The sequence below is a fragment of the Stegostoma tigrinum genome, chromosome 42 (assembly GCF_030684315.1).
Source record: "Stegostoma tigrinum isolate sSteTig4 chromosome 42, sSteTig4.hap1, whole genome shotgun sequence".
Taxonomy (NCBI): domain Eukaryota; kingdom Metazoa; phylum Chordata; class Chondrichthyes; order Orectolobiformes; family Stegostomatidae; genus Stegostoma; species Stegostoma tigrinum.
The window spans coordinates 2,843,861-2,861,864 of record NC_081395.1 but is presented as its reverse complement, the minus strand read 5'-3'; the positions used below and the strand labels follow the sequence as shown (position 1 = coordinate 2,861,864).

The following is an 18,004-nucleotide window of genomic DNA, read 5'->3' as shown; positions in this document are numbered from 1 at the left end:
AGAGAGAGAGAGAGAGAGAGAGAGGGAGAGCAAGGGCGAGGGAGAGCGAGAGTGAGAGACAGCATGAGAGAGTGAGAGCAAGACATGGTGTGAGAGAGAGAGAATCCCTGAGCATGGGCATGAACAGTAAAGTGATGCAAATCAGAGGTTTCAACTTTTCGAGTGGGATCATCTTAGTGAGAAAGGATCAGGCAGGGTGGAATTTTTAAAGTGTGTCCAGGAGACCTCTTCATGCGAGCACAAAGACAGTGCAACTAGAAAGGGGGCAGTACGACATGTAGTTTCTGTTGGTCAGTATAGGGATGGTGGGCTGAAGGGCCTGTTTCTGTGCTGTTTCCCTCTGTGATGTATTCTAGTAACAGTCCCTTTGAATGAATGACTCTGTGCAAGGTTTTGCAGCAAGTATTAGATTAGGGATTGAAAACTTAGAAGGTTTCAGCCCTGGTCACCTTATAGCAGGCTGAGATACAGGCAGGAGAGGTGCTGAGAAAAATAATGAACCTCAAACTGTAGAAGCAGGCAGCACGGAAGGAAGCCATTAACAACGCAGCCTGAGCCCTGCTCTCTGGTGAATTCCACCTCTGGTTTGGAACATCTCTGCTACTCACTTGCTCACACATCAGAACTAATTCTGATCACGTAATAAATTTCTCCTTATAAATTTATCATTCTTTGTGTTTAGATCTGGTTCTCTCTCTCTCACTCACTTTCTCACTCTCGCTGTCTCCTGCCCCCCCTCCACACCCGTCGTCCCTCCTTTAAGGAGCTTCTTACAACTAACCTCTGTGACCGAGCACATTTAACAGAGGAGATCTAACACCTGCAGGGTCAGCGCCGAGGGAGCTCCGCACTGTCGGAGGGTCAGCGCCGAGGGAGCTCCGCACTGTCGGAGGGTCAGCGCCGAGGGAGCTCCGCACTGTCGGAGGGTCAGCGCCGAGGGAGCTCCGCACTGTCGGAGGGTCAGCGCCGAGGGAGCTCCGCACTGTCGGAGGGTCAGCGCCGAGGGAGCTCCGCACTGTCGGAGGGTCAGCGCCGAGGGAGCTCCGCACTGTCGGAGGGTCAGCGCCGAGGGAGCTCCGCACTGTCGGAGGGTCAGCGCCGAGGGAGCTCCGCACTGTCGGAGGGTCAGCGCCGAGGGAGCTCCGCACTGTCGGAGGGTCAGCGCCGAGGGAGCTCCGCACTGTCGGAGGGTCAGCGCCGAGGGAGCTCCGCACTGTCGGAGGGTCAGCGCCGAGGGAGCTCCGCACTGTCGGAGGGTCAGCGCCGAGGGAGCTCCGCACTGTCGGAGGGTCAGCGCCGAGGGAGCTCCGCACTGTCGGAGGGTCAGCGCCGAGGGAGCTCCGCACTGTCGGAGGGTCAGCGCCGAGGGAGCTCCGCACTGTCGGAGGGTCAGCGCCGAGGGAGCTCCGCACTGTCGGAGGGTCAGCGCCGAGGGAGCTCCGCACTGTCGGAGGGTCAGCGCCGAGGGAGCTCCGCACTGTCGGAGGGTCAGCGCCGAGGGAGCTCCGCACTGTCGGAGGGTCAGCGCCGAGGGAGCTCCGCACTGTCGGAGGGTCAGCGCCGAGGGAGCTCCGCACTGTCGGAGGGTCAGCGCCGAGGGAGCTCCGCACTGTCGGAGGGTCAGCGCCGAGGGAGCTCCGCACTGTCGGAGGGTCAGCGCCGAGGGAGCTCCGCACTGTCGGAGGGTCAGCGCCGAGGGAGCTCCGCACTGTCGGAGGGTCAGCGCCGAGGGAGCTCCGCACTGTCGGAGGGTCAGCGCCGAGGGAGCTCCGCACTGTCGGAGGGTCAGCGCCGAGGGAGCTCCGCACTGTCGGAGGGTCAGCGCCGAGGGAGCTCCGCACTGTCGGAGGGTCAGCGCCGAGGGAGCTCCGCACTGTCGGAGGGTCAGCGCCGAGGGAGCTCCGCACTGTCGGAGGGTCAGCGCCGAGGGAGCTCCGCACTGTCGGAGGGTCAGCGCCGAGGGAGCTCCGCACTGTCGGAGGGTCAGCGCCGAGGGAGCTCCGCACTGTCGGAGGGTCAGCGCCGAGGGAGCTCCGCACTGTCGGAGGGTCAGCGCCGAGGGAGCTCCGCACTGTCGGAGGGTCAGCGCCGAGGGAGCTCCGCACTGTCGGAGGGTCAGCGCCGAGGGAGCTCCGCACTGTCGGAGGGTCAGCGCCGAGGGAGCTCCGCACTGTCGGAGGGTCAGCGCCGAGGGAGCTCCGCACTGTCGGAGGGTCAGCGCCGAGGGAGCTCCGCACTGTCGGAGGGTCAGTATTGAGAGAGTGCAGCACTGTTGGAGGCGGTATCTTTCAGACAAGGCATTGTAGCATGGAACCAACTGCTCCGTTGGGTGAATGTGAAAGATCTAAGGACCACTGTCAGAAGTAAACCTGAGAAGTTTTACCTCATGTCCTAAAACTTCCTTGAAAAGCAACCCACGTGGACAAGATGGTCAAAAAGGCACATATAATGCTTGCCTTCATCAATCAGGTTATAGAGTACAAAAATTGGCAAGTTATGTTGCAGCTGTATAGAACTTTATTTAGGCCACATTTGGAATATTGTGTACAGTTCAGGTCACCACACTACCAGCAGAATTTGGAAGCTTTGGAGAGATGTCGCCTGGTTTGGGGTATTAGCTCTGTGCAGAGATTTGGTTTGTTTTCACTTCAATGTTGAAGGATGAGGGGCAATCTGATTGAAGTTTAGAAAATTATGAGAGGCTTGGATAGAATGGAAAGTCAGAGTCTTTTTTCCAGGATAGTAATGTCAATTACAGGGGACACATAAATAAATAAATACAAATAAAGGGGAGCAAGTTTAAAGGAGATGCAAAAGGCAAGTTGTTTTTTTAGACATACAGTGGTAACCATCTGGAATGTGCTGTTAGATAAAGTAGGGTGGAGGCAGATACAACACTTAAGAAGCATTTTGACAGATACACTAATGTAGAAGTCTGCTGTGTGAAAATCAGCTGCTAATTACAAATTTCCAACAGTCAGTGCTCTTTAGAAGTTTGTTTGGTTGTAATATGCTTTGAGACCTGCCTTGCTGTGGAAGATGTCATTCAAAATGCATTCTTTTTAATCTATCTCTGTCGCACAGGAAAGGCATGGAAGAAAAGGCAAATTCCCCATATTCTTTCACCTGTGGCTACTGCAAGGAACAATTCCACAGCCTCTCAGCCCTACACATTCACACGGGCACTAATGGATGTATGAGGACATCTCAAAGTGTCAGCCAGGTGAGTAAATACCACAGCAGCTCAGCATCTCTCACTCTGTTGCTTACTGTTTCATTAGAATAAGCAACTCACAGCAGAACAGTTACACAGAGGGCAGGGTAAATACAATTACTTTTCACTGGAGTGGTCAGAAGGAGCTCACCAAGAGGCTTTTAATGAAAGATTGTGAGAAAACAGACTCCAACAACTTGTTCCCAGGCATAGGTAAATCTGAGACAAGGAAGAATAGGAGAAAGGACAAGGAAAGTGGGCTGGGATAGGCATTTTCAATTAAAATGCTCACACGTGCATGGTAGACTGAACAGCTTTACAATGCTGGTCAAATTAAAACACAAGGGAAAATTACCCGAGACCCAGAATCCATATTCAGCAGCAAATGCAGAATTACAACGTGGGAAAAGGTTGTGAGATAATCTGAATAATTCACACTTAAAAGTCACATTCATTCTGGGATATAATGTGCTCCCAGCAAATTTGGTATTTATTGCTCATCTCCAGGCACCCTGGCCACAGCAAATTTAGCTCTGATTTGCACCTTGTACCTGCTCCGTGTACGTAACTTTAGAAAAACAAGCTTACAGCAAGCACCAGTAGAGACCAAACAGTAAATTTATTTTGCCCCTGCTCAGGTCTCCCTTCATGACACCTTTATCCTATTCAATGTGCAGGGAATCACAGAGTCTTGCAGCACAGAATGAGGCCATTCAGCCCACTGTGTTTGTAAAGGCTCTTTGAAAAAGCTACCCAATAGGTCCTGCTCCTGCTGCTGGTGTGAGCTAGCTGAATGTACTGCATTCGAGTCAGTTTAGAGCTTATTGATACAGTTCAGTGAATTGCAGGGGTTCAAGGAAGCAGCTCACCACAACCTTGTCAACAGCAACTAGAATGGCCAATAAATCCCTGGCTAAGCCAGCGACACCCACACTCCACGAACAAATAAACGGGCTTTTAATCGCAAGGTCCAAACCAGCAGTCTTCCTTCTAACCCCATTCTATGAATCCCCTCTCAGCTCTGCTGAGTTATTATGCCGCTGCTTACTGTTGTAGTACCATGGGGTGTGTCATCTCCTCAATAAGTGACCACAGAAACAGAGTATCGTATAGATGGCTGACTCACCAGCATACTGCTTGTTGTTGAATCTCCCAGACATCGTAGTGTAAACTTTCAAGAGAGATTATATCATCTCTGCAGGTCTTCCACGGTGATTTCCCCGGAACCTGCTGCAAATTTTATTCTGATTAATGTTTAATAACAACATCTTTAAAAAAAAACTCTTTCAAACAAGCAGCAACTGGCATTTAATACTGGTGCGCTCTTCATGGAGCCAATAACTTGCCATAGGATACTGGGTCAATCCTAGAGAAGGACATTTACAGGCTACGGGATCAAAGGGCAGAAATGGGTGTCAAATTGGATGACTCTTTCAAAAGGCCAGCACAGTTTTGATGGGCTGAATGTCCTCATTGCGTACTGTCTAATTCCATGAAGGCAGTGCTTTAATTCAATACTCAGACACTAAAAGCCCAATGTGTCTATGCTAGTCCTTTGAACGGCCACTGCTGATAATTTCCACATTCTGTCTGCTCATGGGTAATGCGGCATTGTTCCTCTCCTGGACATGTTCAAGTCCATTTTACTATTATTTCTGGATTCACTGAGGTAGAACATTGCATGGCTCAACCTCTCACTGAGTAAAGACAGTTTTACTCATCTCTAGAGCTTTTGCCCATGATTGGAAATCTCTAACCTCTGGGTATTGAACCACAAGCCGGAAGGAATAGTCTTCCTCTACCTGTTGTATCAGAATCTTTGGTCACCTTCAAAAACAATATTTCAGTAATCCCTAAGTGTTTTCCATTCCAAGTCCCAACTTTCCAACATTACTGAAGGCCTGCATCCCTGCTAAAATCCTGGAAAACTTCCTTTGTGCCAATCAAGTAGCTTTACTATCCCCGATGACATTCTATCAATCTCCTCCACACTGTTTCAAATACTGTTCCATTTTACCCAAAATGTGATGCACTGAAGAGTTCATGGTCCTCCATTTGAGGCCCAACCAGTGACCTGCAAACTTGTGGGACACTGTAGTGAATGGAACCAGCTTGTTGACTCCAAGAGAAACCTGAAACATCAACTTTCCTGCTCCTCTCATGCTGCCTGGCCTGCTGTGTTCATCCAGCTCCACACTGTTATCTATGGTGACGAGATCCTTGATTGGGGTTGTTAAACCTGGAACAGTCAGGAAAGCCCTGGCTGACCAATGTAACCAGGTGATTTCTACTCAGTTCAGGGAACTAATTCCCAGCTCACTGGCTACAGACAAAGTCCTGTACACAAGTAAATAAAAGGTGACTTGGTGACTTGGCAGTTATTTGAAACATTTTCTGCTGTTACACTCTATGCATTTATCTATAAGACAGTGACACACCAGTTATATCACTGGACTAGTCCTCCAGACAGTCAGGCTAATGCTGTGGGAACTGGGTTCAAATCCCACATGGCAGCTTGAGATTGAATTCTGTCAATAAATCTGGAATATATGGCTGGTTTTCTCATGGTGACCACTGATTGCTGTTAAAAACCCATTTAGTTCACTGATATCTTTTAGGGAAGGTAATCTTCCACCATTACCTGGTTTGGTTTACATGTGTCTTCAGACCCACGGTGATGTGGCTGAAACCCAAAAGTGCTCTCTGAAATAGGAACACACAACTTAGAAGCAGCCACTCAGCCCCTCAACTGCGCTCATTCATACAATAAGATTGTAGCTGATCTGACAGTCCACATTCCTGTTTACCTGGTACCCTTTTCACCCTGCTGCTGATCTAGAATCGAACTACAATTTGTGTTGGGCACTGGATGCTGGTCTATCCAGTGACTCCCTCATCCTGTGAATGAATAATATGAAAAGAGCACTGAGCGACGGGCAATTAATTCTGACCCAGCCGATAAAATCCTTGAATGAGAAGAAAATGTGTAAATGTGAATCATACTGCAGGCCCGACTGAAAATCTTAAATTTGTTTCCTGAGTAATTATTAGCACAGTCAGGGTTAGCAGAATTACACCTATTTTTGTATAATATGTTCTGAGTTTTTCCAACATATTTTGGTTAAACAGAAGTCAGCACATTGCTCACTGCAGACATTCAATGGAATATTTTCTTTGATAAAGTCCAAAAATCATTGAGACAGATAACCTACATTGTTGGCATTATGCCAGCACCAAAGCTCATATATTACTGTGTGGAAGGCAGAACATCTTTTTGACTTAATAGCAACAAGCTGTTAGTGGAAACTACCTCTCATGGGTTTACTATAAATTAGCACCATGAAATGGTTCGCGTTAAATATTGTCATAAAGTCATACAGCACGGAAACAGACCCTTTGTTCCAATCCTTTGATTATTAAGTTGAACAGAGTTCAAAAAAGATTTATCAAGGTTATGTTGAATGTAAACCCAAACTAAACTAGTACCACCCTGGCTGGTCCTGGCCTATATCCCTCCAAACCTTTCCGATTCATGTGCTTATCTTCCCTTTCAGGGTAATCAGAGGTAGACCAGATACCTTCCAAGGACAAAAGTGGCAGGTTTAAACTCCTTCATGAATTTGTGACATACAGGGAGTCATGATTTGATCAGGGTAACCGCTATGGTGCAGAATAGATTTGCTACGTCCTGTCTCAGCATCAAGCTTGCACGGGAACCAGATGGCTAGAGCCCTATACAAGGAGGTGCCAAATAATCTGACCTTGAAGCAACTGGAACTGTAGGAATCCCAATATTTATTTGTGAATAAATCCCAATATTTATTAGTGAATAAATCCCGATATTTATTAGTGAATAAATCCCGATATTTATTAGTGAATAAATCCCGATATTTATTTGTGAATAAATCCCGATATTTATTTGTGAATAAATCCAAATGTTTATTCGTGAATACGTCCCAATATTTACTTGTTAGTGGATAGAGGCTTATGGTAGACAGTACCAGAAAACCCCCTGGGACATTTTTCAACTAGAATGTTGATGGAAAGCAGTTAGTTTGCTTCATTTCAAAAGTGAATTTGAGCACAGAATGGAATCTGTTAAGCTATGGTTCTTCTTTAGAATATATTGGAATTGTGTGTTAACTCTATTCCTCTCCCTAAGTTCAACGTACATACTGCGTTTTCCAGCACCTTCTGTTTTCATACCAATAGGCAAACCTATTATGATATCTCAAATAAAGTATCTGTCCCTTCATGACTACCTAGATTAGGACCTAGGGGTTCAGGTACATAATTCTTTGAAGATTGCACCACATATAGTCAGGGTGGTTAAGAAGGCATTTAGCACACTTTCCTTCATTGTTCAGACCTTTCAGTATAGGAGTTGGGACGTTATGTTGAGGTTGCACAGGACATTGGTGAGGCCTCTTCTGGAATGTGTGTACAATTCTGGTTGCCGTGTTATAGGAAGGATATTATTAAGCCGGACAAGGCTCAGAAAAGATTTATCAGGATATGGAGTTATAAGGAGAGGCTGGACACGCTGGGACTTTTTTTCAACACAGTGTAAGAGGTTGAAGAGTGACCTTATAAAATCATAATGAGTACAGATAAGGTGAATGGCAAGTGATGCGGGATTTGAAGACTAGAAGGCATATCTTTTTGAAGTGAGAGGAGAAAGACTTCAAAAAAGACATGAGTGGCAATGTTTTTCACAGAGAGTGGTTCATGTTTGGAACGAATGTCCATAGGGAGTGGTGGATGTGGGTACAGTCACAACGTTTAAAAAAAAACATTTGGATAAGTACATGAACAAGAAACGTTTGCAGGGGTATGGGCCAAGCACAGGCAGGTGTGACCAGTTTAGTTTGGGATTATGTTTGGCATGGAGTGCTTGGACCAAATGGTCCATTTCCATGTTGTGTCCATCCAACTCTACCTCGGTCTTAAAAATCTTCAAAGACTCTGTTTCCACAGACTTTTCAGGAACAGAGTTCCAAAGACTTTCAAAAGTATGAGAAAAAAACATATGCTGCATCTCTGCCCTGAATGGGTGACATTTTTTCTTCAAACAGTTCTGAACCGGGCTCTAGATACTCCCACAGAAGGAAAGAACCATTTTGTTAAGACCCCACAGGATCATAAACAAACAAAGAATGCTGAAGAAATTCAGCAGGTCTGGCAGCATTTGTGGAGTGAAATTAGCGGTTTGAGTCCAATAAGACTAATTTTTCTTGTGTAGTTTATTCTACTTTGTAGTTACTGTTAGGGATCCTGTAGAGCACTCCCACAAACGACCCCGTTCCTCATCACCACCCAAATCTACATCTCGACAATATGAATCAAAGTTATCTCTAATTAATGCAGAGAAACAGGAGCAGCAATAGGACATTCAACACTTCAAGCCTGTTCCATCATTCACTATGATCACGGCTGATCATCCAGCTCAGAGCACTGTGCTCCTCATAACCTTTGATTTCCTTTAGCCCTAAGAACCATATCTAGTGCCTTCTTGGAAATACTCAAAGCTTTGTCCTCAACTGCTTTCAATGGCAGAGAATTCTACAGACTCATCACTCTCCGGGTAATGAGATTTTTCACCTCTGTCCTAAATGGCTAGCTCGTAATCCTTAGACTGTGAATCCTGGTTTTGGACTCCCTGGTTAGGGGGGACATCTTTCCTGCATTTACCATGTCTAGTGCTGTTACAATTTTATAGATTTCTGTGAGAATTCCACTCATTTTTCTAAACTTCAATGAATCTTGCCTGAACCAATTGAGCTTCATTGTACAACAGTCCTGCTCTCCCAGGAATCAGTCCAGTGAACCTTTGTTTTACAAATGCCAACCTTGAAAAAACAGGGCTACCCCTCCACCTTTACTTATCTCCAACGAGATTTCCCTTTCCGTGTTGACTCTGACCAATTATTTCTGGTATTTCTGAATGCTCGACTGTATTATCTTCCCTCTGACAGGTATTAAGCTAATCAGCCTGCAGGTTTCTGCTTTCTATCTCCCTCCTTTTCAAATTAATGAATTAAATTCTTTATTTTCCAATATAATGGAACTTTCACCTAACTGAGGCAATTTTGGAAAATTAAAACCAATGTAACAACTACCACACTAGCCACTTACTCTAATGCCCTGAACATGAAGTCCATCAAGACCCAGGGACTTCTCAGGCTGTAGCTCCAACATTTACTCAGTACCACTTCTCTGGAGATTGGGATTTTCTCAAATTTGTCCCTTCCTTCGTTCTCTACTTTCAGCTATTTCATGGTAGTTGCCCAGCAAGCCACTCAGTTCAAGGGCAATTAGGAATGAGCAATAAATGCTACCTTCACATGGGACACAATGAAAGAATAAAGAACAAAAAAAAACAAAACCAAGTAAGCCATACCAACTTATCGACTTGCCACAGTGCCTTTAAAAACTCATGTAAATGAACGAGAAAACTAAAACTAAAACACCAGAACTTGCACATGCTACCTCGGTGTGCCTTTACTCAGATTGTCAAGAAGTCCTTGCTCATTAAGAATTACCAAGTCTAGTAAAACATGGTTTCTAACTGGCTCCAGACTCCGCTGCTCTGAGAAACTAGCGGAAATGAATTCCATGAATTCCTTGTCCAGGTTAGTTCTGCCAACTTGAAAATTCATCTCTACAATTTCTTACTGCAAACAACTGGATCATTAAGTATACTGAAGGCCCAGATAGTTTTTAATCTGTAAGAGAGTCAAGGGTAATGGGGAAATGAAGTTCAGGATTATCAGATCAGCCATGGTCTCATTGAATGGTGGGGAAGACTCAATGGGCCAAATGGCCTACGCTGCTCCTACATGTATGGAGTTTCCACATTCTCAGTTTCCTCCGGGTGCTCCAGTTTCCTCCCACAGTGCAAAGATATGCAGGCTAGGAGGATTAGGGACGTGAAGAATAGGTGGGTTATAAGGGGATGCGTCTGGGTGGGATCCTCCGAGGGTCGTTGTGGACTTGTTGGGCTGAAGGGCCTGTTTCCACACTGTAGGGATTCTATGATTCTACGATGATTCTACAATATATGATCTTATGTGCGATATCTGTAGATACAGAAATGTTTATGCTTTACACAGATATTAAACACAAAACCTGAGACTAAAATAAAACATACAGGAACTGAGGTCATTCAGTCCAGCACATTCATTCTAAGATACTGAATACTGAAATAAATGAATTTTTTTTTCATTGTCCATTTTGGCCATGCTTCCTGTCGATTGGAAGGCTGGGAAGAGCTGAGAGAAGAACTGATAATAATTACTTGGAGCTCTTCTCAAAGGCCAATTATATTTTCTTTCCTGCCTTTCGCCAAGTCTTCCCTCCCGTCTGCCTTGTCAGAATCTAAACAACAAGCTGTGCTGGCAGTATGATCTTTGGGAGTTGTGACATACACCATACAAAAACATTTGATAACTAGTACCTTGCCCCATCTTCTTCCTAGCACTTACCAGTGAATCTCAAACCTTCTTCTGTCTCATGGCAGACAAAAGTATGGGTGACACAGTTACCAGGCCTGAGGTGGTCTCTCAAATGTCAATCCCAGAACTGGGAGGTTATAACTAACAGGAAAGACTGAATAGGCTGCCTTTTCAATTCTGCATAAGACACAAAGTGAGGGGTGACCCAACTGATATCTTTAAGATCATAAATGAATTGGGCATGGTAAGTGTCATGAAGGTGTTTCGGTTTTTTATTATTTATCAGGAGTATGAACTGCTTGGAAGTTTGGTAGTTTTTGTCCATTCCTCAGTAGCCTTTAGATATAATGCATGGCCATTTCGGAAGATAAAAAGGAACAGGAGTAAGCCATTCAGCCCCTTAATGCTGCTTTGTCATTCTATACCAAGACTGATCTACATCAACATCATTTCCTACAAACTTCATATTCCTTCACCTCTAGAAGTCTATTGATTTCTGTCTTGAACATATTCACTGACTACACTTCCACAGCCCTCTGGGGTGGATATCCCTAAAGAATACTGATGGAGGTGGATTCTTATGGCAGTTTCACAGTTGCCAGATTCCAGATTTACTTTGTTAACTGAATTTACAACGTCCCAACCGCTGAAGCAGGATTAGAATTCAAGGGACAGAGTTACTAATCCAGTCCTCTAGGCCAGTAGCATAGTTACTGTTACCATACACACTACTAGAATTCATCATTCGAAAGAGTCCAAAACCAGCAATGTTCAATATGAGATAACAGTGTGGAGCTGGATGAACACAGCAGGCCGAACAGCATCTTAGGAGCACAAAAGCTGACGTTTCGGGCCTAGACTCTTCATCAGAGAGGGGGCTGGGGAGAGGATTCTGAAATAAATAGGGAGACAGGGGGAAGCGGACCAAAGATGGATAGAGGAGAAGATAGGTGGAGAGAAGAGTATAGGTGGGGAGGTAGGGAGGGGATAGATCAGTCCAGGGAGGACAGACAAGTCAAGGGGGCAGGATGAGGTTAGTAGGTACGAAATGGAGGTGCGGCTTGAGGTGGGAGGAGGGGATAGGTGGGCGGAAGAACAGGTTAGGCGGGCGGAAGAACAGGTTAGGCAGGCAGGGACGAGCTGGGCTGGTTTTGGGATGCAGTGGGGGGAGGGGAGATTTTGAAGCTGGTGAAGTCCACATTGATACCATTGGGCTGCAGGGTTCCCAAGCGGAATATGAGTTACTGTTCCTGCAACCTACGGGTGGCATCATTATGGCACTGCAGGAGGCCCAGGATGGACATGTCATCTGAGGAATGGGAGGGGGAGTTAAAATGGTTTGCGACTGAGAGGTGCAGTTGTTTATTGCGAACCGAGCATAGGTGTTCTGCAAAGCGGGTCCCCAAGCCTCTGCTTGGTTTCCCCAATGTACAGGAAGCCACAACGGGTACAGTGGATGCAGTTTATCACATTGGCAGATGAACATCTGCTTAATATGGAAAGTCATCTTGGGGCCTGGGATGGGGGTGAGGGAGGAGTTTTGGGGGCAAGTGTAGCACTTCCTGTGGTTGCAGGGGAAGGTGCCGGGTGTGGTGGGGTTGGATGGGAGTGTGGAGCGGACAAGGGAGTCCCAGAGAGAGTGGTCTCTCTGGAAGGCAGACAAGGGTGGAGATGGAAAAATGTCTTTGGTGGTGGGGTCGGATTGTAGATGGCGGAAATGTTGGAGGATGATGCATTGTATCCAGAGGTTGGTGGGGTGGTATGTGAGGACTAGGGGAATTCTCTTTTGGCGGTTATTGCGGGGGCAGGGTGTGAGGGATTAGTTGCGCGAAATGTGGGAGACAAGGTCGAGGGCGTACTCGACCACTGCAGGAGTGAAGTTGCGGTCCTTGAAGACCATCACTGATAAATCCAATACAGAATTCAGGAGTAATTCACTGTAACGGTGGAAATAACGTGGGCCTCACTCTCGCAGGGAATGCTCGATGTGAATCGCTTAGATACGTTCAAGGGATAAGCTGGATAATTATCCTGACAAAGGAGGAACAGAAGGATAGTGTGAAATGAAGAGATGGTGGGGGAGTTGTGAAGTATAAGCACCAGCATCATCTGACTGGGCCAAATGGCCTGTTTCTGTGCTGCATATATGATGTAACATGATCAAGACTGTTGGTTTTTTTTTGTAGAGTGATGGAGAGAAACTCGTACAGGATGGAAGCCAGCTCTCCCCTCCCTTCACAGCCACTTCTATGTCAGTGAAGCCGGACAGATGCAGGCAAGACGCCTTCCTGGAGCAGAATCCAGGCTGCTTCCTGCCTGAACAGGACACGGCAATGCTCACCAGAATGGCTGACATCTCAGCACAGGTGGAGGATCAGCTCTACTTTCTTTGCTTGTCATTTCATTTCAGGTTTCCTCTCCTACGGACTGGCCCTTTTCTACCCTGTACCAATGTGGTGGGAGAGGCCATTGGGGAAGTTACTGAGAAGTCCCTCTACTTCCAACTCCATAATATCACCCGACTCTGCCCCCGCCTTAGCTAAGCCTCTGTTACTTCTGGTCTCGATTATCCCAATGCTGTCCAGGCAGGGATCCCACCTTCTACCCTCAGTAGCGATTTGTAGAGAGAGAAATCTAGATTTCCATACCCTTTACCTGGAGTCGTTCTTCCTGACATCACCCCTGAACAGCCTGGTACAAATCTGTGATTTGTGATAGTGATGTGATAGGGGTCACTTTCTATGCAACTGTACAGAGTCAACATGGTAAGGGTCACTCACTGTGTAACTTACAGGGACAGACCCATGGTCTAGGCTTCCTCCTCCAGAGGAAATAGTTTCTATCAATCCTTTAATCACCTTAAACACTTCAATCAGATCACCCCTTAATCTTCTTTATTTGACAGAAGAAAGCAACGGCAACTGTACTGTCCCAACTAACTTTGCAATTGAGGAGTGGAATCTGGCTCCTACTGTTTTGTGAGTTAACGCCTCACATGTAGTTTCAGTTATGATTCAGTAAGTTGTGCTCTTGCCTCTGAGTCAGATTGAAAGTTCAAGGCTGACTCCAGAAACTGGAGAACTAGCAGAATCCCAGGGCGACAATGCTGCTGGTGCCACTTTAAGATGAGACAAAGGATACATGCAGCTGTTTTCCTAGAGTTCTATGGTCATCATTTACCCCTCAGCCAACATCATAAATACCTAGAACCTCCTCTTGATCAAATTGCTGTGTGTTGGAATTTGCTGTGTGCAAACTGGCTGTCGGGTGCCTCCAAAAAAGTACTGTTTTTATCTGTAACTCCTTTCAGGATGTCCCGAAGTGGTGAATGGAGGTTACAAAGACCCATGCCTTACTTTTAGGCAAAGCATCAATTAAAATTTAAACGCAACGTCAGTAAGGTTAGTAAATCTGGATATGTTTGTGTTTTTCCACAGAGTTCTGAAACTCACATTCCCAAGTACCATCCTATCACCATGTATCAAAGCTATCTCCGGTCAACAAGCACCATCAGTGGAGAGCAGCAAATATCTTCCTCAGAGCCACCTCATTACACACCAATGCCAATGCTTAATCCTAACCGCAAGAGCTCGGGTCTGTTTTCCAATCTCAGCACCACTGAAACCAACACCAGTTCTACACCAGTGTCGTTCACCTGCAGCCAGTTCAGTAAGTATTCATTCCACTCATCAAAGCAATGGCTCTTCCAGTTGCACAAGTACTGCTCACACCCAGGAAACCATCAAGGTCCTGACAGTGCGAGTACACCTTATGGATTATTTCGTCACAAATGGAATCACAGACGAGCCTAACCCTCACAAAGTCACACATAGCCACTACTTGCATGATTTTTTGCTCTGTGGTCTTCAGATATGGAAACTATTGATATCATCTTAGTAACGCTCAGATTAAACAGAGCAAACGGGGTAAAATTCACTGTTTATTCAGCAAGCATAGGATCACTCACTGCGTAACTGAGATTTGACTGAAGCGTACAGGATTCTGAATGGTTTTGTCTAGGTCAATGTGGAAAAGATGTTTCCTCTTGTCGGTGGCTCCAGAACTGTGCAGCACTGTTTAAAATATGCTTAAGTCAGAGATAGAGAGAAATCTTCTCTCAAAGAATTGTGCAACTTTGGAATGCTACCTCAGGAGGTGGTGAAGGTTGGGTCATTCAATATTTTTAAACTGGAGACAGATTCTTGTCAGGCAGTGGAATCAAAATATCCCAACAAATGGGAATGTGAAATTCAAAACACAAACAGAGAAACCGTGAACTTATTCACTCACAGAGCAGGCTTGGAGGCCCAAATGGCTACTAGTGTTCCGAGCTCGTATGTTCAGGAGGATCAGTAACTGTCCAGTCTCCCTAATTATTCAGCAGGGCAAGGGTCATTCACTGTGTAACTGTACAGGGTCAATGTTTATTCAGCAGGGTAAGGGTCACTTGCTGTGTAACAGTACAGAGCTAGTGTTTATTTAGCAGGGTAGAGGTCACTTTCTATGTAACTGTACAGAGTCAGTGTTCATTCAACACAATAAGGGTCACTCATTGTGTAACTGTACAGGGATAGTATTTATTCAGCAGAGTAAGTGTCATTCACTATTTAACTGTACAGAATCAGTATTCACAATAAACATTATTCATTGTGCAACTACGCAGTAGCAATGGCAAATTAGGGAAGGGACTTTGCATAGTACAACTGCACAGATCCTATTTATTCACTACAAAGATTACTCACTGTGTAAATATAGGGTCACTGTTTGTTCAGTTTAAGGATTACTCACTTTCTAACAGTACACAGTTGAATTCACTTAGTCATTGAAAAATATATTTCTTTGAACAGATGGATTTGAGTTTGTGCATCAGAATTGCACAGCAACTGTGAACAACCCATTTCCGTAAGTATGATCCTCACAAATCTGAATCTACTGCCATGTTGTCGGATAGATCAACACTTAAACTGTGGGTTATCAAATGTTCAATACTGTGAAATATGAATTCTCAATATCACTGACACTGTCAGTACTGGGCATACAGTATGCAAAAATGTGTTACCCTATGCTGGTGTACGGGGATATAGGATCTAGGGCGTTTTAATCTGTGCTGAGAATGTAGGGATACAAGATCCAGGGTGTGTTCATCTCTGCTGGGAGTGTGGGGATACAGGATCCAGGGTGTTAATCTGTGCTGGGTGTGTGGGGATACAGGATCCAGGGTGTGTTAATCTGTGCTGGGAGTACAGGGACACAGGATCCAGGATGTGTTAATCTGTGCTGGGAGTGTGGGGATACAGGATCCAGGGTGTGTTAATCTGCGCTGGGAATGTGGGGATACAGGATCCAGGGTGTGTTCATCTCTGCTGGGAGTGTGGGGATACAGGATCCAGGGTGTGTTAATCTATGCTGGGAGTACGGGAATACAGGATCTAGGGTGTGTTAATGTGTGCTGGGAGTGTGGGGATAGGGGATCCAGGGAGTGTTAATCTGTGCTGAGAGCGTTGGGTTACAGGATCCAGGGTGTGTTCATCTGTGCTTGGAGTATGGGAATACAGGATCCAGGGTGTGTTCATCTGTGCTTGGAGTATGGGAATACAGGATCCAGGGTGTGTTAGTCTGTGCTAGGAGCACGGGAATACAGGATCCAGGGTGTGTTAGTCTGTGCTGGGTGTGTGGGGACACAGGATCCAGGATCCAGGGTGTATTAGTCTGCGCTGGGAGTATGGGAATACAGGATCCAGAATCCAGAGTGTTAATCTGTGCTGGGAGTGTGGGGATACAGGATCCAGGGTGTGTTAATCTGTGCTGGGAGTATGGGGATACAGGATCCAGGATGTGTTAATCTGTGCTAGGAGTGTGGGGATACAGGATCCAGGATGTGTTAATCTGTGCTGGAAGTACGGGGATACAGGATCCGGGATGTGTTAATCTGTGCTGGGAGTGTGGGGATACAGGATCCAGGATGTGTTAATCTGTGCTGGGAGTACAGGAATACAGGATCCAGGGTGTGTTCATCTGTGCTGGGAGTACGGGAATACAGGATCCAGTGTGTGTTAATTTGCACTGGGAGTACAGGGACACAGGATCCAGGGTGTGTTAGTCTGCGCTAGGAATACAGGAATATAGGATGCAGGGTGTGTTAATCTGTGCTGGCAGTGTGGGGTTACAACATCCAGGGTGTGTTAACCTGCACTGGGAGTACAGGGATGCAGCAGCCAGTGTGTGTTAATCTGCGCTGGGAGTACAAGGATACAGGATCCAGGGTGTGTTCATCTTCACTGGGAGTACAGGGATACAGGATCCAGGGTGTGTTATTCTGTGCTGGGAGTACGAGAATACAGGATCCAGGGTGTGTTAGTCTGTGCTGGGAGTGTGGGGGTACGGGATCCAGGGTGTGTTAATCTGCACTGGGAGTACAGGGATACAGGATCCAGGGTGTGTTAATCTGTGCTGGGAGCATACGGTTACAGGATCCAGGATGTGTTAATCTGTGCTGCGAGTACGGGAATACAGGATCCAGGGTGTGTTAATCTGTGCTGCGAGTACGGGAATACAGGATCCAGGGTGTGTTCATCTGTGCTGGGAGTGTTGGGATAAAGGATCCACGGTGTGTTAATCTGCACTGGCAGTACAGGGATACAGGATCCAGGATGTGTTAATTTGTGCTGTGCGTATGGGGATACAGGATCCAGGATGTGTTAATCTGCACTGGGAGTACAGGGATACAGGATCCAGGATGTGTTAATCTGTGCTGTGAGTATGGGGATACAGGAGCCAGGATGTGTTAATCTGTGCTGGGAGTGTTGGGATAAAGGATCCAGGGTGTGTTAATCTGTGCTGTGAGTGTAAGGTTACAGGATCCAGGATGTGTTAATCTGTGCTGTGAGTATGGGGATACAGGATTCAGGGTGTGTTAATCTGTGCTGGGAGTGTTGGGATAAAGGATCCAGGGTGTGTTAATCTGCACTGGCAGTACAGGGATACAGGATCCAGGATCCAGGATGTGTTAATCTGTGCTGTGAGTATGGGGATACAGGATCCAGGGTGTGTTCATCTGTGCTGGGTTGTTCTGTCATTGAAAAACTTAAAGACATTACTATCACGCGACCAACAGAATTTCAAGGTCAGTTTCCAGGTGAGACACTCACAAATAGCACCTACACTGGCTGTGAGAGGTGCTCCAATTCAGGTGGAATCCAATTAAGGACCAGGTTGTATTCATATTACACCTCTCCTATCCTCAAGACATCTTTTACAAAAAAATTCCCACAATGATCAGATATTCTCCAGAGGCACAAATTCTTCTTTTTAGTTTTATTTTTGTTTTGATTCTTAT

General features: G+C 46.0%; 1 protein-coding gene across 1 annotated transcript in view; it reads left to right on the top strand.

The window, feature by feature from the left end:
- LOC125449300 (transcriptional-regulating factor 1-like) overlaps nucleotides 1-18,004 on the top strand; it is a 53,231-nt gene that overhangs the window by 17,712 nt on the left and 17,515 nt on the right. The window contains exons 5-8 of the mRNA XM_048524988.2: nucleotides 3,085-3,223; nucleotides 12,855-13,034; nucleotides 14,106-14,337; nucleotides 15,516-15,570. Coding sequence (XP_048380945.2) covers nucleotides 3,085-3,223; nucleotides 12,855-13,034; nucleotides 14,106-14,337; nucleotides 15,516-15,570 — 606 coding nt within the window. The remainder of the gene's footprint in view (nucleotides 1-3,084; nucleotides 3,224-12,854; nucleotides 13,035-14,105; nucleotides 14,338-15,515; nucleotides 15,571-18,004) is intronic.